The sequence below is a fragment of the Xiphophorus hellerii genome, chromosome 4 (genome assembly GCF_003331165.1).
Source record: "Xiphophorus hellerii strain 12219 chromosome 4, Xiphophorus_hellerii-4.1, whole genome shotgun sequence".
In the NCBI taxonomy this organism is placed as follows: Eukaryota; Metazoa; Chordata; class Actinopteri; order Cyprinodontiformes; family Poeciliidae; genus Xiphophorus; species Xiphophorus hellerii.
The window spans coordinates 17352052-17373333 of NC_045675.1; the positions used below are offsets into that span (position 1 = coordinate 17352052).

At 37.4% G+C, this 21282-nt stretch overlaps 3 protein-coding genes and 2 non-coding genes across 6 annotated transcripts; all 5 read right to left on the minus strand.

The window, feature by feature from the left end:
• On the minus strand, nucleotides 1-3943 carry rpl13 (ribosomal protein L13). The gene is made up of 6 exons (XM_032560307.1): nucleotides 3859-3943; nucleotides 3291-3408; nucleotides 2564-2705; nucleotides 761-934; nucleotides 491-547; nucleotides 1-203 (listed from the first exon to the last, which is right to left on the minus strand). The coding sequence occupies exons 2-6, from the start codon at nucleotides 3392-3394 to the stop codon at nucleotides 45-47; spliced, it is 636 nt and encodes a 211-aa protein (XP_032416198.1). The 5' UTR covers nucleotides 3395-3408; nucleotides 3859-3943; the 3' UTR covers nucleotides 1-44.
• On the minus strand, nucleotides 277-356 carry LOC116719292 (small nucleolar RNA MBII-202). Its single transcript, XR_004339161.1, has one exon. It is a non-coding gene; the product is annotated as a small nucleolar RNA MBII-202 (small nucleolar RNA).
• On the minus strand, nucleotides 1006-1086 carry LOC116719293 (small nucleolar RNA MBII-202). The gene has a single exon (XR_004339162.1). It is a non-coding gene; the product is annotated as a small nucleolar RNA MBII-202 (small nucleolar RNA).
• Nucleotides 3944-5679: 1736 nt separating the features above from the next.
• On the minus strand, nucleotides 5680-8976 carry gcshb (glycine cleavage system protein H (aminomethyl carrier), b). Its single transcript, XM_032560308.1, has 5 exons — nucleotides 8777-8976; nucleotides 7832-7911; nucleotides 6945-7008; nucleotides 6724-6855; nucleotides 5680-6578 (listed from the first exon to the last, which is right to left on the minus strand). The coding sequence occupies exons 1-5, from the start codon at nucleotides 8925-8927 to the stop codon at nucleotides 6481-6483; spliced, it is 525 nt and encodes a 174-aa protein (XP_032416199.1). The 5' UTR covers nucleotides 8928-8976; the 3' UTR covers nucleotides 5680-6480.
• A 1129-nt stretch (nucleotides 8977-10105) lies between these two features.
• Nucleotides 10106-19038, minus strand: kars1 (lysyl-tRNA synthetase 1). Of its 2 annotated transcripts, XM_032561328.1 has the most exons (15): nucleotides 18918-19035; nucleotides 18134-18301; nucleotides 17754-17895; nucleotides 16154-16319; nucleotides 15980-16073; nucleotides 15702-15888; nucleotides 15082-15207; nucleotides 14771-14890; nucleotides 14449-14611; nucleotides 13039-13212; nucleotides 12850-12935; nucleotides 12683-12768; nucleotides 12476-12602; nucleotides 12201-12344; nucleotides 10106-10773 (listed from the first exon to the last, which is right to left on the minus strand). In XM_032561328.1, exons 2-15 carry the CDS (start codon nucleotides 18271-18273, stop codon nucleotides 10699-10701), a joined length of 1830 nt encoding a protein of 609 aa, XP_032417219.1. In that variant the 5' UTR covers nucleotides 18274-18301; nucleotides 18918-19035; the 3' UTR covers nucleotides 10106-10698. The 2 variants fall into 2 exon arrangements, with proteins under 2 accessions (XP_032417219.1, XP_032417220.1); XM_032561329.1 differs by lacking the exon at nucleotides 18134-18301 and having other exon boundaries at nucleotides 18918-19038.
• Between the last annotated feature and the right edge of the window lie 2244 nt (nucleotides 19039-21282).

Below are 21282 nucleotides of genomic sequence, written 5' to 3' on the forward strand. Positions count from 1 at the left end.
TCTTTTTAAAGACTTTATTTTGCCAAGTTCCATAGTGACTTTTTTCACTTTTTCTTCTCCACGTCCTGCTCAGCTGCCTCTTTGGCCCTCTTGGCGCGAATGCCGAAGAGACGAGCGTTGGCTCTGGCCATACGCAGGCTGGCAAAGGCCTTGAAGTTCTTCTCATCCTCAGAGATAACGTGGGCCTTCTCCTTCTTGTAGACCTGAAGAAATACAAGTGTGGACGTGAGATATTTCACACAATGTACAAGATTGGCATCCCAGAATGTTTAAAAAAAAAAAAACAGAGCAGTCATCAGAAAAAGGGTTCAAATGTTTCATCAAAGTAGTACAGAGATTCCGGAGATTTGTCATCAAATGACTGCTGTCATGAAAACGTTGGAATAAGATCACCAGCCACTTATTACGGAGCATAAGTCACGTAAAATTTCTTTAAAAAATATGACAACTGGTTTAACTTAGGAGGATTTATGCAGGAATTGTGACTTACAGTTTTGATGGGCATAACTGGGCCAGAGAGCTGAGTGGCCATCTTCAGTTCCTCCTCCTGGAAAGGGGAAAAAAAAAAATCAATACATCTCACTATCAGACATTCAACCTTAATTGATCAAAACCGTACCGATATAAGTAATTTTTAAGTACTCAAATTACAAGGCTTCCTATTCAGTAGATAGGAAGCCAGTGATGGGGGGAAACTGAACAACAACTTTAACCATCTTTATTTTTCAGCTTTGCTTACTCAGCAGGAACAGACACTTACAGAGCTGTCTCCCTTCTTAGGTGCAGATGCCTTTCTGGGGAACAGGATGAGTTTGGAGCGGTACTCCTTCAGGCGCTGCACGTTGGCCTGGAGAGATTCTGTGGATCTGTTGCGGCGCCGGGGGTCAACAGCGATGCCGATGGTGCGGGCTGTCTTTTTGTGGATTCCAGCAGCCTGCAGAAAAAACACAGCACATTGACAATTTGAACATCTAAAGCAAGTCATCCTAATAGTGCTCAAATAAAGTTGTTTCATTTTAGCAGCCATCAGAATAGGGTTCACCGTTTTCATCAAGAAAATACAGAGATTCCGGAGATGTGTCATCATCTGACTGCAGGAATGTGTAAACACGAATAATCTTCATGCATTGGATCACAAATGCCAGTCATAAACATCCGTTATTTTGCCCCAAGTAAACTAAAAAAAGCAAGAGGAAACAGTGCTCTTTTAACCGTGGTCAAAGAACTATGGGGGGGAAAATGGAGTAAATTGTCAACATCAAGCCTGAGCTGAACTTTTCTTATTCCAGCATCGATTAAGGTCGGGTCTGTTCTTTCTCCGTCTAGCGAAACAATAGTAGTTTGAATATGAAGATGAGACAAACCTATGTTTCAGGACATCCTGCCTCAGCATGTGAACACATTTCATACTGACCACCATAACTACTGACGATTTGGGTTGTTTATATCTACGATAAAACGTTACGTAAAACACTTAACACATATTATTACAAAGGGTATGAAGTGCTGATTTAAACTTGAACTTTTTTTATTTTCATTATTGAAACAAGCAACTGAAATGCAATGTATTGCTGTTTTGCTTAAACATCTTTGTTCAAACAGTCAAAGATTTGTTTTCTCAAAGGTTTACTTCAGATGCAAGCTGCATTTTGACATTTGCTTCAGGACGACAACAGTCCGAGCTCCAAAAAGAACAACCTAAGACTGGGAACATCTTTAGCTTATAATGGTTGGCTTTTTATGATCACGCTACATTTATTGCACTAATGTTCAAGACCTAAAATTTCTCTACACTGAAAAACTTTGCATAGTTAAATACCACAAAAAATTTCAAGTTTAGCTAATTTCCATATGACCATAATCCTTCCCTTTCTACTTTATTACATACAAACATAAATTTAAACCTCAGGTATTACATTTGGGTATCATAACTCCAAAGCAAAGTTTTATCCATATCAGTTTGGGGCCAAATCATTTTGGACTTGTATTGGATTTATATATACATATATATATATATATAAACTCAATCTGGATAATTAACAAAAAGAGTATTAAAAAACTGCAATGAAGTTAGACTACAGGCATACAAAATAAAGAGAAATCAGTGACCCAATACTCTTGAAAAGTACAGTACAGACCAAAAGTTTGGACACACCTTTTAATTCAATGAGTTTCCATTATTTTCATGACTATTGACATTGTAGATTCACACTGAAGGCATCAAAACTATGAATAACACATGTGGAAATATGCACTAAACAAAAAAGTGTAAAACAACTGAAAATTCCCCTTATATTCTAGTTTCTTCAAAGTAGCAACCTTTTGCTGTGATTACTGCTTTGCACACACTCTGCATTTTCTTGAAGAGCTTCAAGAGGTAGTCACCTGAAATGGTTTTCACTTCATAGGTGCCCTGTCAGGTTAATAAGTGGGATTTCTTGCCTTATAAATAGTCATGAAAATAAAGAAAACCCATTGAATTAGAAGGTGTGTCCAAACTTTTGGTCTGTACTGTACATCAACAGCATTAACGGGTCAACCATGAGTACATTTAATGCATTACCTTGAGTTCCTCCAGGGTGAACCCACGTCCGGCACGAACCTTGGTGTGGTACCTAATAGTTGGGCATCTAACCTGTGGTCTCAGTGGTCCAGCAACAGGACGAGGAGCAATGCGGCGGGCTTTGGCCTGACGAGCCTTTCGCCTGGGGAGAAAAACATTTTTCTTATCTTTAACAAATAAAGCAACCCATTGCTGTGTAGACACAGCAGGACATAGCTCGTATCCACGATACAATCATAAAATATTGCTGTTGTACAAGCTTTGATTGATAATACAAAGGTTTACAATATTTAACAGTTTACTATCGTCAGAACTCAGTTACTTTCAGAGATGTTCATGTTCTTGCCAATAAAATATGTTTCTGGTCTTTCCTCCTCTCCATTATGTGAATAAGACAAAACATAAGAACCTTAATCTGTCTTAATATTGTCAGGAAAAATTAAACAATTGATGTGAGAACAGCAGCACCACTCAATCACATATTTAGATTTTTCTACTAAACAAGTTGATAAAATATCTTCATTTTGAAAAATGTAAGGAAAAAAAAACTGCAGTTCTCTCAACAAAGATGTTACAACCAAGCAAAATTCCGATCTCAGACAAATTAAATTTACATGAGCATTATATTTTAGGTTACATTCTACTGAACCGTAATGATTGTGTTTTTGCTACTCGTCCACAAATCAGTGGATGTTCCATTAGCATGTGTTCATATCGCTGCTCTCACCTGCGGACCTTCCTGGCAGGTTGGTTGAACCAGGTACGCACTCTTTTCTGCCAGTCTTTGTGAAAATGGGGGTTCAAGATCATTCCATTCCGGCTGGGGGCCATGGTTGGCTAGTTCCCTTCAACACAACGTGGAAAACAAGAGATGAGCACACAGCAACACCGGCACGCCGATATACGAGGCTAAGTGCTACAGGCTAGCACGTAAACTGAACTACTGAAGCAGTGCCCCATTCCTCTACAATTCTCCGTGACCACACAGCAACTTGTCCTAATCACTTTTTAACGCATTAGGTCTATATAATGTTTATTCCGTGGGTTACCGTCTGACATATACGAATTAAAGGCTGTACTATAAGGGCAATGCTAACAGCTACCGCTTGACCCAGTAGCTTCGCTAAACATGTTGTTTTCAGCAATTCAGCGGGAAAAACTATGATAATAATGATATTATTATAAAGCTGAAAATCCGTACTATTTTATTTTGTAACGGAATATTACCGATTCCCGTTGACTACGCAGGATTATGGCAGATTGTTAGAAAATATGGACAGGATAATTTCTCATACCTATGAGGGAGGAAAATGGCCGAAAGGAAAAAGGAAGTTGAAAGGCGGCGCATTGTGGGATATGGAAAGACCAGCCAATGGCAGAGCAGATGATTGATCAAAGAGCAAATGCATTCAAGAGAGTTCACCCCATGTACAATTAAACAACTTTACAAACAATGTAAGGCAGGGGTGTCAAACTCATTTTCATTTTGGGCCATATAAAAATCTGAATGTTGTTAAAGAGCCGGTTGTGCCATAATATATTGAAGAAACCAGATGAACGGTTAAAATGTCAATAAATAGCCGTTCTTCCAAGATTTTGTGATTGTTTTAGTTGTTTTTTGCAATCAAAATGACAGATTTTGTAGTGCCAATTTAGAAATATTTGTAACAAATTTTTTACCAAAAGTTTTTTTTTCTTCTTCGCCTAAATCATCTGTTGGCAATAAAAAGGGGCTGATATTTTTTTTATTATTACTATTTTTTCCAAAATCATTTTTGACAATGACACAGGCTATTATTTCAAGAAGGTGATGATGTGAAAAAATACTCTATATCATGCAAGGTGATCGTGGACACTAGACTGTACTGTATCCATCAGAATTGTTAGCATCTTGCTAAAAATGTGCAGCAAGCCTTCAAATAAATTATTGACGAATTTGCGGTCTATAAAAAATCCAAGATTAGGAATTTTTAATTATATAAAATTTCTTTACAGAAAATAATGTGCACCACAGTAACTGGCATTTGTTTCTTATTACTGTATCAGTTAGTCTTCCTCTACATTTACCTGAGTTACCCAGGAGTGCTCTTCAGCATACTTTTAGGTCCTTTCTTTTGCACCAACCCCACAATTTTTCTTGTAGGATTTGGCTCCTAGGAATGAATTCACAATGAAAGAAAGTTGGTTTTGCCATGAAAAATGGATGATCCTTCTGCCCAAAGACTCATTGTGAAGCCATTTTCAGTCTCATTGTAGGGTCCACCAAATTTGAATGTTAAATATTCTGACTTTAAGGTCAGATTCCCACAAGATTCCCAACTCCCTTGAAGGATAAACAGGCTCACACAGCATTATAGATCCTCCAGCAGCCGTGACATGCTTATTCATGCTCAAAGTGTTAGTGCTGAGATTGAGAATGTTAGTCTTAATCTCATTAGACAAAAGCATATGGTTCCAGTTAAATTCTCAGTACCATTTAGCAAACTTCACACGTTTACATTTGAGGTGTTGGACAGGGAAGGCTATTTTCCAGGCCTGTCTCACTAAACCCTAACTAGCATGGAGGCGACTTTGAGACTCCGACATGTCACGCCTTGCTGCGGTGCTCTTACTGAGGTTTGCACATTTTCTTTCCTCTCACTACTCTTCTCCAGGTGTTTATTCAACCTTCTCCGGGTTGTAGGTTGTTTTTTTCTAATTCTTTATTTTTGCTCTCATTGTAGATATGGGAAAGCTTAGAAGATACATTACGTTGCAGTTTCCTGCTTTAAAAGATTCACTAAACATCTGCCTTTCTTGAATGTTTTCTTGTCTTTCCAATTTTCAAGAAGAGATATAACCGTCTTTCTGTTAGTGTACACTCTGATCAGTTTAAACAGTTTGTGTTGAAAATACCTGATTAATGTTTCATAGTATAAATTGTCAGCGGTCCCAATGATTATGACAAGTCTTTTTTTGTTAAAAATCAACTACCTCTTAAGACAATACTTTTCTTCCACTGAATAAAACTACTTAAAATAAGGGTTTCGCTTTATTAAAAAGTTTCAGTATTAGGTTAGTTCATAAAGAAGTAAAGTATAAAGTATAATTTTTTTCATAATAACCAGTGATGTCAATAACTGTTATAAATGTGCTCTTTATTTATAACAGGATTGTACATAGACAGGTTGTTTTAACAAACACAAAGCAATCTAGTTGACAGAAAGTGAATAAACTGAAACTATGGAGTTTCTTTTTAGCATAACATCTGTAATTTGAAATATTTGAACTGTTTTTTTTTAAGACAGTAATTAAAATCATTAACTTAAAGCACTAACTGCAGCTTTTGTCAATGGGTTTAAAATCCCAGTTGGATTAATTATTGATCAACTAGCTTCAGCAATCTCAGCCTATCTTCAACCAAGGGGAAAGGTCAAGGTGTGTGGAACTAAAATTAGGACAAGCAGACGGTATGACCTGTCACCATCTGTACAGCTGCGACATGATGTGAGCATGTGTGACATATCATAAAGATATACTGTGCCTTCTTGAAACATATAATGAAACAGATTTCAGGCAGATTAAATCAAACTTAAAAGACTTTTCAGTGTTTTAATAAATGAATTAAAAACTGAATTTCCCAGCGTTTCAATACAACTATGCACTACTTAAAAACAGAGCAAAGTATTAGGAAGAAGATCCAATAATACTGACAAACCTTAGCATAAAAGCCCTATAGATTCACTGGTGAATTAAAAAAAATCCCCAATTTCTACATGAAAAATGTTACTGGGCATTTAAAATCTTGCAGCACACTATAAAGTGTTCGTAATATAAATACCGCAAAGAATGTTGCAGATCACTGCCAATGTTAGTAACCCAGTCTACTAATATTTGACTACAGCTACATAACAAATAATCACAATAAATTTGTTGTCTTATTCTTCCAGCGACTTAATAAATTTATCATAAGCAGGTTGGTCCATGAGCTTATCAAGTTCTTCAGGCCTTTCAATGGTCATCTTGATTAGCCATCCTGAAAAATAAAAAGGAAATCTTGAAAGTAAAACTTGGACATAGCTCTATTTTGGCAGCTTTTCAACTGCACTGGTGACAAAAGCAGCGGGACAGGTTTATAGAAATAACCACACAATTCTATGATGAGCAACATTGAGACTTACCATCTGCGTAGCAGGATTTATTCACGAGTCCTGGATTTTCGGCCAGCTCCGTGTTGATTGCTGTCACTTCCCCCGTCAATGGTGAGTACAGCTCACTGGCAGCCTTTACACTTTCCAAGGCACCACACTCATCTGCAGCAGAAATAGACACAACACAAAAGATTACATTTATTGCACAGCTATAAACACTTACTACGGTAAAGTATATTCCCTGATCTTACCCAGCTGTTCAAGTTTTTGGCCAACCTCAGGCAGTCCACAGTAAACCACATCACCTAAAGCTTCCTAAAGTCATCAAATAATAATAATTATATATGTACCACAAAAACACAGTGCATATGAAGTATTAAAGTATTAACATGAACAAAGGGATTTACAACAACATCTCCTGATTAGAGGATTTGTTCTGAAAATAAATAACCTCACATTTGGGTGTTGCTCCCAAACTGCACAATTGGAGTATAAGCAACGCCAAGTAGTTGGAGTTAGAACATGTTGAAACAAGCTGTTTGCACCCAAGTTTTAGATGTTGTCTGTTTGGCAGCACAAACTGTCTCTCGAGAGCTTATAGACGACTGTTTTTTAAGTCAATGACTACAAGGTATCTGAACAATAAACATCATAAAGGTATTTCTATTTTTTTATAAACCAGTTTAAAAGGCTTTTTTCTGCCTGATTTTAAAAGTTGCATTTAATTCTTAATTCTAAAAACCTTGCATAATATTTACTGAGTGTATCTCAAATCTACCTTGCTCATCGTCTTATGCTTTATCTCAGAAGCTGTGGCTTCTCAGCACAGGAAATACTCACCATGAAAAGACAATCACGCCTCAACTGCTTCATTCAGGTTTAGGATAATAAAATTCTGCTTTTATTTACCGCTTGGACATCTACGGTTCATCAAGCGTCTGAACTTAAAATGATCTGCCTCCCTCTCCCGCTTGGCGGTTATCAAGGAATAATCATAAAGCAATGAATTACCCTGATACAGTGGATTTACTGAGAGCAAAGTGCATCTCTGGACAGCTTTTAGACCACCATCGGGAAAAATCAGAGCAAAGAGTGTCATAAATCAAAGATTAGAATAATGACTAATTAAAAAGCAGACCTGAGCATAGTTACTGATTCCCACAGTGCCGATTCCACTCTCCACCAGCACCCACTCATGCTTCTCAGTGAACTTGAGGGCTACAGGGAGAAACACATGAACTGTGATTCACAAAGCCAGTTAGTCAAGCAAGAAAAAAAAAAAAACACTGTGTTGACAAAGAATAAAAATTTGTACTATGGACCACAGCCGGACGTTGGGCTCTCAGTTATGCAAGACCATGTGCAGAAAAATAAAATATCTGCTTACTGTGCGTTTCTGCAGGTGCATGCAGTTATGCTTTCAGGAAAAGGGTTCACAAAAGCAAGAATAACTTGTGTTCACAGTCATGCCCAGTGCTGAGTTGGAGCATTGTGCTTCCAGGCTCATGCTGTCAACCCGAGGGAATAATTGTAGTCTAAAGCCTGAGCAACATTCAGAGCTGGCGTCAGAAAACGCAGAAAAATACAGTTTTGAACCAGATTTGTGACGATGCAAGATGCCAACGCATGACTAGAGTCATACAAATAACTAAATGCTCCAAATGCTTTTTCTGATCTTAAAACTTGTAAAACATGGCAGCTGCTAGATGGATAATCACTGTCGATATTTATATTGCACAACTGCAGCAAAATGGGTGACATTTGCTTGAACAGGCTAATTACTGGTGCACACAGGTTTCCTTTAACACCCCAATCAGGAGCTCGTGGTTAAAAAGATAAAGCACGCAACATGTGGTCAAATTTACAGAAATAAAAAAAAACATTCAAGTTAAACAGCACATGTCTAGCTGCCCTTTTTGTCTCTTAGTCCTCAATTTTATAACCTACATCGTTATTTATTTATTATTTATTTATTTATGGAAGCTGATTATAATGAGGAATCTGTCCACATGGGGAGTGGAGTTCATCCCCGTGTTCCGTGATTCTTCTGTTTGGTTTGTATTTCTTCCTTTTTGTATTTTACCTGTGCACTGGCCCGAGGTCGTGCTCAGAGTCCGCGGGGAGCCGCTCCTGCACAGCAGCCGAGTCGCTGAAACTTGTGCTGCGGACGAGAGTTGCGGCAGCCTGGGAGAAAAGTTTACCGAGAGGCACCGCAGCGCTGCTCTCATCGCCATCTTCACTCACTCTGCAGCAGGCAGGCACAGTGTAACCCAGAACACACACACCCACACGCACCCACACCCCCACACACACACACACACACAGATGCACAAACACACTGAGCCACGAGAGCGCGCACCATCCCACTGTGGCGAGCTCCTGCGTGGACAATGATGGTGGAGAAGTAGAGGAGGGGGCGAAGGGTGGGACCCAAAGGTCAATTAATATTAATTAAAAAAAAATGTTTTTCAGTTATTGCTATTATTTCATTTATTCATTTAGCTTATTAATTTTAAAAAAATCATTCATTTGATGCTGCAATAACATTTATGTTCTAGATAATGATAAATAAGATTTCTGTTATTTGTAGTGTCATCATCCATGTTAAGTGTCCTTCCATAAATTCACTGAAGACCAAGAAACCTTTCCAAGCCTGCTGATACCTACAGCACATTTCTCTATATTGTAAAAGATTTGGGTTGTTTGCACCACAATCAAATTAGACAGCAAGTTTTACATCTTACAGCAGAACTTTGAAACGAAATGTTTTGTGTGGTTAAGAAAAACAACTGACAGATGGAAGTCAGTTGTAATTTCCAGTGAATAATGTAGATAAATTGTGTAATTCAATAATATTTATGCTTTATGGTGTATTGTGCTTTTAACAACTCAAGCATTTTAAATTCTCCATTCTTAAATAGGCCAGAGACGCTCATAATTAGATTCCAAAGTTAGGACCAAGTCCCTGCAAAGAAAGCTCTGGATTAGATCAGCTCCAAAGCCATATTTAGAGGATGAGTATTTAACATTTTTGAAAGATTCCTTGAAGTTCTTCCTCCTTAGCAACATGCGAAACTTCTCATCCTTTATATTGGACATGTTCCTGTGACCAGTCCTCAAATAATTTGAATACAATCAACGGATGGAGATAGGCCTGAATATAGACCAAACATCAGGGTTGTGAGAAAGTTTTTTTTGGTCACAGCTGCACTGTATGCCCTTCTCTGACATCTTTTTCATATCAAATATTAAAAATGATAACACTTAATATTTCTGTTAGTTTTTGACTGGCTTACCTAGGTCATTTCCATTGATATGAATACAGAGCAGATTGATTCCACAGGAATTCAAGTCATTTATACATTTGTCAAAAATAAATATCTTAGAAGTTGTAGGAATGGAACAAAACAAAGCTGATTCAATTGTACTTTATTCAAACCCAGAATTTCTTTTTCTTGGCAGATAGGCATTGAATTTAAGGAAGCCAACATGAAAAATCTTAGACAAGGAATACAAGCAGATCAGTTAAAAATGACATGAATATACAGAGGACACTTCAAACATCAGGGTTTGAGTTGTTGTTGTTCAGATGTGAATCCATATTATTTTTGGTATATTGGTATTCAGAATGAAAGATTCCCTCAGTAACTCAGAATATGCATAAAAGTAACACCAGATTTGGACATAACAGATCAAATGACTTCCTGATCATTTCCTGATTGAATTTCAAATATTTACGGTTCGGATAGCAAAGAGTTAAAACCTTCTTTCAAGCACTGAGGATTCAACCGGTGTGATGAGCAGACAAAATAAAATAAAACAATAAACAAAGTCAATACCAGTCAGCCATATGAATCCCTGACCAATAAGCTCCAATGTTTAACAAACCAACACAATTAAAACAAAATTTGCAGACTCTGCTGGTGTCCAAGGTGAGGTAAAGACCAATACTTCATATGGACTCCTGCAGAGATGAAGCAGCTGGAGGGATCAGAGGTCATGACCTTAGGAAGAAGTTTCCTCAGAGGGAGCAGACTTCTTATTGTCGTCAGGCTTCATGGCTGGGAACAGCAACACCTCCTGTAAAAGGTTAAATATTATATTTAGATTGTACATGAACTAGAACACATTTCCCCTGATGATGCTTGGGAGTCATCTCTGAGTGAAACCACAGCCTGGAAAATTATTTATGCCAACATATTAGCAACAAACTATTTTAAACCACCTGAAACTGAAAAATGAAAAACATTTTTTCCAATATCTCCATGATTTTCTCCATTAGAATAATTTCAACTCAAAACGTCTACAGTTTAGTTCTTACAAAACAGAAAGAAATAAACTTAAGCTCTTAGTTTTTAATTTATTAGAATAAATTAATTAACGATGAATGACCACTAAAAAGAAAAAAAAAAAAAAAAAGATCAGATAAAAGGTCATCCATCCAAGTTCACTCTGTGGTTTAGTTGTAGATCTCCAGTATCATGTAGCTGTATTACGTTTTTCTTGGGTATGTCACACACACCGGCAATCATTGATTAACATAACACATAATTTATGAAAACATCTGTTAGGTTTTTAGATAAATACAAATATAAATATTAAAGATTAGGAGACTTTAAGGACTGTGAGAATCGATGTCTGCTCCCAGAGTGTGTGTGCCTTTAGCAGCAGGAAGCAAGCCGAATTGGGAGACAGATGGCCTGGAGATAAGAGTGACACCTAACAGGAGAGAACATCAAAGACTAAGGGTCAAAGTTTTATATCCTAGAGGGACACGAGAACTGAAGTTTATGACCCAGAGAATCTCGGGAACTGGAAATGCAGGATGACACCATTGTATAAGAAGAGACTTTGGTTGACAGCTGTGTTTTCTGTTTTCCGCACCTTCTATGCAATTGATTTGTAACTTAAACCACGCCTCAATGTAATAAATATGCAATTGCAAAGGAGCACGTTAGAACTGGTCCGGAGACAGAGACAAGGAGTTGTCCCTGGGCAGAGTTCTCCGTTCAATTGTAAGAAATTTAACCGTCTCTCTGTGTTCTTATTTTTGTCCAGCGAGAATGTCAGGTAATAGACCTAACAACATCCCAAAACTATATTTTAATTTCAAGGGTCTGAGGTTATATTGAAGAGTTATTGTCACATTAATGCTTTTTTTCTCCCCAACACCAACCTTACAGCATTTACTATAATGTTTTCATTAATTGATTCCATCAGAATGATGAAATATCTCAAAAATGAGGGTAAAAAAAAAATCTATTCATAACTAATAAAATTCACACAAACTACACACTTTCAACAATATTGTGATTTTATGAATAGAGAAACAGTCACAATCAGCAGTATTCTACTTGTGTTGTTAGCAGTAACTATATTTTTTTGTATCTGTCTCAATACATCAAATCTGGTTTCAAATTGTAGTGAGAATTTTAAGTCGATTAAATCTGGATTACACAAAACAAGTTTGCCCAGTTATGATTATTAGTTTTTTAGAGCAATGTTACCTTGATGTTGTTTGAGTCGGTGAGGAACATGGTGAGACGGTCGATGCCCATCCCCCAGCCAGCTGTCGGAGGCAGACCGTATTCCAGTGCTGTGCAGAAGGTCTCATCAATGAACATGGCTTCATCGTCACCCTCAGCTTTTGCCTAAAAAGAATCACGTTACAGAGTTAGTATGGAGCAAAAGTACAGAATGGAAATCGTTCTATAGCAAGACAATGTGCTAATGTATAATTTTAAAAAAAAACAACAAAAAAAAACAGACAGTCCACACAGACCTTGGCTTGCTGCTCAAACAGCTCCCTCTGTCTGATTGGATCATTCAACTCTGTGTAGGCGTTGCAAATTTCCTTTTTCATGACAAAAAGCTCAAAACGCTCAGTTAGACCTTTTTCTGATCTGTGCCTGAAATGGAGTAAAGTGTCACAGTGAGAGCCTTCTGCACTGCAATTCAATAGTAGAATGAATAGCTTTATGCTTCTTACCATTTTGCCAAGGGGCTCATGATTTGAGGGTGATCACAGATAAAAGTTGGACTGATGCATGTGACCTCGAGAAAATCTCCAACCAACTGCAGAACAAGGAACAAAAACATTAGTAACATAATGAGGAACATATAGAAAGGTTTTAATAAAGTTTAATCACAGCGCACCTTGTCAAGGAGGCGGGCAGTGGTCCTGGGTGGAGGACACTCAACACCTTTTTGGGCACACAGATCGTCGAAGAATTTGCGGGTCTCTGAAAAACAAATGATGATTCTTTATCAGAAACTGAGTCAACTAAATGATAGAACAGCTTTGGATAATATTTTTCTGAGGCAGCTGTTTGTACATCTCCATACCGTCGGAGTCGTAGCTGTCCGTTGGAGGGAATTTAACTCCCATGATCTTCTCCAGATCGTGTGTCATGCTCACTCTTTTAAATGGAGGAGTGAAGTCAACCTCATAGGCCTGGCCCTCTGGACCATCAGGATGGTAAGTCACCTTGTATCCTCCGGTGATGTGCTTCACCATTCCTGAAATAATCATAGAATCATTGGGACGGGGACAAATGTTTTATGGCATGTCTGTGTCTGAGATGATCTATGAGATCTATGGGACAACAATAAGTGAGTATTAAAAGGTCCAGCAAGACCTGGCAGCGAACCATTCATCTGATTCAGTTGTGAGGAACCAGGGAAATATTGAAAATGTTGCCCTTGAGAACCAGCATTAGACAACAATTTTAAGCATCAAAAATTTGTACTTCATGTTTTACTGCACTGTCCCCATATACTCCGTCACAAAATGTGTAGATAATTCTACTTATTAAATCAGTCAGGTTGGCCAGTATGGATTATAGTAGGTGTTGTCAAATGACTCAATTGCATAAAGTTTAAAATTCTTGGTTCAGACCAATTAAAGAGTTACGTGAAGAAGTTAACAGTAATATAGAACCTGCAGTAGAGAACTTAACTTATTTAAGTTAAAAAACGATTAATCTTCAAGTTTATTGGTAGTCAGACAGGACCTATGACATGTTCCAACAGTTTCAATCTCAAACATTTCATGCCGTCAAGTAGGGTTGGACAATAAATCAATAATGCATCACAATGGACATGTGATTAGTTTCAATAGATAATGTGTCTGATAAAAATGTTGAATAATTTCACTGAACTTCAACACAGAACCACACAGCATTCTGGGAGACGTAACTAGAGAAAAGACTTTAGCAGCTCAACCCGTCATTTCTGGCTGAGCAAGATTGGTGGCATCAACTAACTCACTCACGCTTTGGTTAGCAACAACCTGTGGAGCAACTTGCACAGCAGCAGTTTAGGGTTTTGCCACTGTGCCTCCTGACTGGTTAAAAATAAAAAGAACACAGTGGAGCGAAAGGAGAAAATTGAACAGCAGAAGAGGAAAGGTCACAGCACCAGTTTAGCTGCATTTCAGATATTTAAAACAAAAAATAATACATTTTCAATAGACTGATATGAAAACCTTGTGTTGCGATACGTTTTTCAGCTATCTCGTCAAGTAGAGCAAAATCACTGCTTGGATGCAATCTTTGGTAGAATGCTATATATTTAAGAGCCATTCACAGCAATGATATTTCTAACTTGTTAATAGACTTGCACTCATTTCAATTTTCTCACTTTAAGTATATTTTAATGGTTCCAGATACTAAAGATAATAGAGTGGGGAAAAATCCAGTCTTTCTTAATAAAAACTCTGAAGAAACAATTTTGTCAAAAAGGCCTTGCAGTTACCAGAAAGTAGTTTCTCTGTGATTTCCATCAAGTCATGGTAATCAGCATATGCCATGTAGAATTCACAGGTGGTGAACTCTGGATTGTGAGTGAGGTCGATTCCTTCGTTCCTGAACTGACGACCGATCTCATACACCCTGTCCAGGCCACCAACCACCAGCATCTATGAAGAAAACATGAAGCACAGAATGCACAAAAAGCTCCACTGCGCAAAAACAAGAATGGAAGCTTTTAATTTTTCATTTTCACCAAACCTCCTGAAAGTGGTTATTGTGAAAGTCACTTTTTAAAAAGAGAATTCTGAGTTTTCACAGCATTTTACCTTGTGGTAAAGCTCAGGGGCAATCCTCATGAAGAGGTTCATGTCCAGCTCATTGTGGTAGGTAACGAAAGGACGGGCCACTGCTCCTCCAGGAATAATGTTCATCATTGGTGTCTCAATCTGAGATATTAAGATAAGGACAGCAGGTTAACACTGCTGCCTGAAATGTAGGAAGTGACAAAGAAAAGTCTGAACAAATGTTTTTGTTTTTTTCGTTTTTTAAAACCCAGCTAAGCTTTAGACTGTGATATGTGGTTTAGCAGGTTAGCTGTGTGGCACAACCAACTTCTAAAACCCAAAACACAACTGACCTCCAGGAAGCCCATCTGGTCGAGAAAGCTTCGCAGATATGTGATGATTTTGGCTCGAGTTAAGAACTTCTGCCGCACATAGTCGTTGAGAATCAGATCCAAGTAGCGCTGCCGGAATCGAGTTTCCTTTAAGAGAAATAAAAATCACACACCCACAGACTTGATTAGTCTCTGGCGGTAGAGGAAAGTCAAGTACCCTCATGTTTTCTGAGACATTAAACAATGATGAGCTTCAGCGCCTTTTTGTCGTCACAACTAGTTATAACAAGAAGAAATGTCAGATCTTATGGCATTTTATTGATACTGCTGCAAAGTGAAGAAACTGTGGAGTGTTGGAAGCTAAATTGAAAACTGGAAAGAAACATGTAAAATATTCATATCTTTCAAACTTGAGAGAAGTGAGAAAAAAGCTGTTTATGTGGTGTATAAAATAAATCCATCACAACTCAGATTCTGTTTCTAAGCAGGTCTAAATACTAAACTACTGCAAACATATTTAACTACATATACAATAACACTATAGTAGGATGGTAGAAATTTTCCCGTCACACATGTGCTGCAAAGAGGGAGACACAAGTTTCATACTCAGCAGTGTTCAGGACTAGTATGTTGTAAATTACCTTGTCTTTGAGGCCAAAGTGGAGGTGGGGCAACATGTGCAAACATGGTGACAGCAGGGTCATCTCGATGGGAATGATGCTCAGCTCCCCCTTCTTGGTCTTTCCAGGATTTCCACGGACACCAATGATGTCGCCACGCCGCAGCTTGTTGTTGATGGCCACAAACGCTTCTTCAGACTTGTAGTTCCTGCCAGAATAACCCAAAAAGGCAAACAAGTGAGGTTAATGTTGTCAAACAAATCCACAACCTCACTCAATGAAAGCTCCAGATGCCATACCTTGAGTTTGCCATGACCTGCAGCTTAACTCCTTCACCACGCAGGTCGTAGAAGATCAGCTTGGCACCAGAAGCCCTCTTGGCGTGAACTCGGCCTGCCAAATATTTTAGTTTAACAAAGGGTATGAGGCTGGTTTACTTTGGAAAGGATAAGATCACAAAGTCTTCCTGGTACCTGACACAGCGAGAACAACATCGCTCAGTTGGTCCCCAGGTTGCAGGTGGTTGTATTTCTGAATGAAGTCTGTAAGCGACAAGTCTACATGGTATTTGTGTGGGTACGGGTCCTCAGCTGTGCCCTTCAGCTCCTGGATGGCCTGGGTGCGGATCTTGAAGTATTGCTGTTACACAAGTATGTTATTAGCCAGCCTGAAGCATGTTCTTTAGGAAAGTTGTGACCTGCTCCCTGTACATTGCTTGTAAATCTCTACAGGCTGTACACATCATTATGTTGAGATAATGACAAGATAAGTAGCATTTAGTTGCATATTTGAATTGTCTGGTTTATCTGCAGGAAGTTCTATTTTTTTCCCCCATTTCTTCTTATTTGGAAGAGTTTAAAAATTTAGTATAAAAAATATTGCTTCAATATAAGCCTAAAATATCCACTGTGAGTTTCAAATATTTCATATTTAGAAAAAACGTAATTAAAATAGTTTACAAGATGATCTATCCCTGTAAAGAAAATACTCTCGATGCAGTGGTGTGTATTATCAAAGGCTTTTTGTTCTTTTTTTAAACATGTAAAAATGTTAAATAAAGAATGAGCTAATATATTTGAATAGATCTTCAGTAACACAACTTAGCTTAGATTCTTTCAGTTTCTTTTTGAGTTGGGCTTGCTTAAGCACACCCATGTTATCACTTCTGGCACACAGGAGAGAAATATGTTCTCACAATGAAAGTAATAAAACAACCACCCCAAGCTTAAGATAATTCATGTTTTGAAAATGTCAGTAAAACAACTTACAGGATGTTCTATGAGCATGAAAATAGTCTCAATGCCAAGTGGAATGAGTGTTTGTGATGGTGGCCATTACCACTTTCATATTTGCTTATTTTAAAAAACAAAACAAAACAAAATACTTGTGAAGGTGATAATCATATAGCAGAGACACAACGGGCAATGCAGTGCAGACAGAAAGTAGAAGCTTATATTTGTTATCTTAATATTTGGCAACTGTTTGAAAGCCAGGAGTTATTTGGTTTTCCTTAACTTCTTGTTTATTTTATTTTTTTAAATCAAACCTTCCCTGTACAGGTAAGGACACTGAAACACAAGGTCTTAATTTCAAGATAGATACATATTTTAACAAAAATAGGTAAACAAATAGAACACAGGGTAGTTGTTATTCTTGATTGATCACTTAAAAACATGAAACTCTATTAAACCTTCTAAATTTTATACCTTATTCACCTGATTAGGACACTTTTTAGTTAAAAATATGTTGACATTGTGGGGCAGGGATTTCATCAAAAAACGGGATTTACAAATATATTCATAGGGACTGGTTGTCCAAAAACTGTCTTAGCAAATTTGGTATTTAAAAAAAAATGAAATGAAGTTATCTTCCTCTGTAAACAGAGTGCCTGAAGGACAGATTAGTGCATATATTTGTCTAAACTCGCATCGTTTGACTTCATTTCTCTCAGTTTCGATTTCAGAAGTGCACACCCAGTTTAAGAATTTTTTGACTAATATCAAAACAAATAAACATGCTTGTAAAAGGAAACATACTAAATGTATATTTAATGATGATTTGTGACCATCTTACATTGGGATCGAGTGTCTCATCATCCAGGGCACTGGCATTTTGTGCATTGGCATTATTGGAATCAGTTTGTTCCCCCAAATCCTTTCCTTTTGATTCTTTCTCAGCCGCTTTCTTATCAGCTTTCATTCGTCTCTTCAGCTCACTGAAAGAATACAAACACAATAAATGAACCAGACTTTCTAAAAAGATTTCCAGCCCTTTAAAAAAAGAAAAGCATGTTCACTAACATAACAGCAACAATACGATGTCCCTTTGCTTTTTACTGTAGTGTGATGTCGACTATTAAAGGAGAGCAAGAGGAATAGTTACAAGGGAGACCATATCTAGTTTGATGACAAAAGGTTGGTTGTTTCTCACACAGGAACGGAAAAGCCACCAACCTTTTGTCACCTCTCCATCGTATTGCGTGAAACTGAGCCGGGGCTGCAGCTGAACACGGGGATGCATATTTTAACCACTGTCCTCTGACAGCAAAGGCTTGACACAGCTGCTGCCTGGCAGCCCTGACCAGACACAGCATGCTGAGCTACCACAGTCAGCAGACAGACCTGAGAAAACATATACATGCAAAGACAGAGGGGAGCATCAACGGCGGTACTTGCTCACCAGAAAGGGAAAAACTAAATTCTACAACTCAAGACCTCAGAGTAACAACGACAATAATAATGGTAATAGCAACAACAATAAATAATAATAATAATAATAATAATAATACTAATAAACAAAAAAATATATTATAGATAGATACAAGATCCTTAAAACGAAATTGGCGTAGTTTATAGGTTGTATCCACGTTTTATACAAACAAGTTAGCAACATGAACTATTATAAATCAAATTTTTACGGGAGAATGTAGAATCCGGCAACATGTTGAAGACCGGAAATAAATTTTGTAGTTTTTTCTGTTCGCCAAACTACCGACAGAGACTTTATTACGTCACCGTAGAGGACTACAGCTACCAGAAGGAGCAGCGAACTTAAATATGGGATGTGTGGGTCTTGTAGCGTGCCTCCATATGGGACCTTCATTTAGATGTCACAAGATTTCGTATAGCAAGATTAAAGCGGGTCTTGTTAACGAAAGAGCAACAACCTTGAAGAAAAGACTACGGATTAGGAAGTATCTAAAGCTTAAAAAGCTTGGCAGTAAGGAGATATGCTCACTTTTTGCTGAGTTTCTCTTCCCCCACCGCTGTCACGTCAGCCATGTTCTTGATGCTGCGCGCAGAAAGAGCGAGTTGGTCTGAAAGGGCGTCCTACGCGTGCGCAGCAGATAAAGGAAAGCTTGATGGTGCGTTTAGGGGAATATCGGAAACTAGCATATTAAAAATAAAAGAGAGATATGAACCCATAGTAAATCAGTAAAAATTATAAACAATATAAAATGAACCTTATGTTGAAATATGTTTTAATAAAAAAATCTACTGTATTATGCCCTGCCAACATAACAGTTTAAGCAAGATGTTTCAACATTTAAGTATTTCATTGCATCATACTGAACACATAAACACATCTTAAAACATAAACCATAAACATAACACAAGTCTTTAAAAAAACTTTAAAAGATCCCTGTTTTCCCAACTTTGAGTACTTTTTTCTTAATTAGTATACAAAATAACTCTAAAAAGAACCAAAACAACGTGTTTATTGGTATTGCAGGTTTTATAACACAATTTTATCACAATTAAATCATGTGACACATGAAAGTGAAAGTACAGGTACTTCAGAAAATATGTGATGAGAATTGGTAAGTAAGAACCTAATAACCAGAATTAACATTCAGTTTCAATTTAACTTTCACTTAAAGTAATATCAAGTCAAAATAAAGTGGGGATCTCCACAAAAACCAGCAACCATCTCTAAATAGGTGGGTCAAGTAAAGTCTGCCAAAGACTTCAAAGGACAGTTAATTATTTTACTACCCTTCCAAAATTATGAACACCACTTATTTAAAAAATCCTCCAAAGAAGTTCATCTCACACTACAAAAAAATGTAATTAAAAGTCAGCTGAGATGCACTTGCTGACATCCCTAAAATTTCCTCAAAAATAAATGTAGCTAACTTATACTTTTTTTCAAAAGTGATTCTGAGCTTTTATTTTGGAATGTAATGCTATGTAAAAGCATACAATAGAATAAAAGAGAAAACTCTCTTCTCTGTTTTTAAAAAGATACACATTTTATGAGCACATTCATGACCATCTCAAACATAAAAAAATTTCAAATGTCACACCGAAAGTACTGATGAAAGGCACACTCACACAATAAAAAAAATGCTGATTGCTTTGCTGTTGCATCAGGCAGAGGCTCCACAACTTTATGTTTCTCTTTCCAAATCCCATGAGGTCTTGAGCATGGTATGAAGAATACATTGAAATACTTAAAATGTTTAAATACAAGTTAGTTTCATCTTAAAGAAATCTGAAAATAAGTAATGAGTGGGTTTTTACTATTATAGAAACCCAGATCAACACTGTTCCTCAGTCCACAAAATCATGATCAAGTTTAAAGTCACACAATCTTGATCTTGATGGGGGATTTTGTTCTTTTTGCCAACCCCCCCCCCCTCATATATATATATATATATATATATATATATGTTTCTATTTCCATTTATTTTTCACCAAGATCAAAGTTTGAGCCAGCACAACCCAAAGATTCTGAAAGGGGTTAAGGTCCAGACTCAGGGGTGGTCAATCAAATGTGAGAAAGATACCTCATGCTCCTGAACCACTCTTTCACAATCTGAGTCCAATGAATCCTGGAATTGTCCCATGTCAGAATATGCCCATGTCGTCAGGAACAAAAACCCCATTAATAGAATAACTTGACCCCACAGTTTCTTCAGGTAGTCTGCTTATGTCAGTCTTGTGCAGCAGGTGATTTGATTTATAAATGACCAATATTGAATAATATCGAATGCTGTAGTGTATTGATTGCTCTAAAGACAATTACAAAATAAAAATCTACACTGACCGAGGGAATGTTCACAATACACCTCCTGATTTCAAAGTTTGACAGACTGCAAGGTCAAATATGAAATAACAGTGTAATTAAGCAGTGAGTCAGTAACAAACTGCGTGACATCCAACTCCACTGGACTCCACTTGTAATCTGGTTATTTGGTATTCATTAATCCTAATGAGACAACAACACCAGCATTTTCCTTTTCACACAAATGGTGTGTTTGTTATGGGGTGGTATAGACACTACGTAGGACCTTAACGTGTCACACACTACCATCTACTGGTCAACTGATGTAGCCTAAGTGGGAAAAATATCTCCAAACCGAAGAAGTTGCCAATAATCAGGAGATGCAGGGGGTCTCTACTCTCTACAGCTTCTTGCCGGTATAATATAATTGCAGTTGAACAAATATTGGAAACATCAATCAATCAAGGTCTAATTTAGCCATTAACTTTTGAAAATATTGATATGATACTGTGTTGCTGCAGTACGAAACATTTATTTGTTATTAAACCCTAGCTTAGATTTTATATGCAAAAGTAGTTCAGACTTGAAGTCGCTC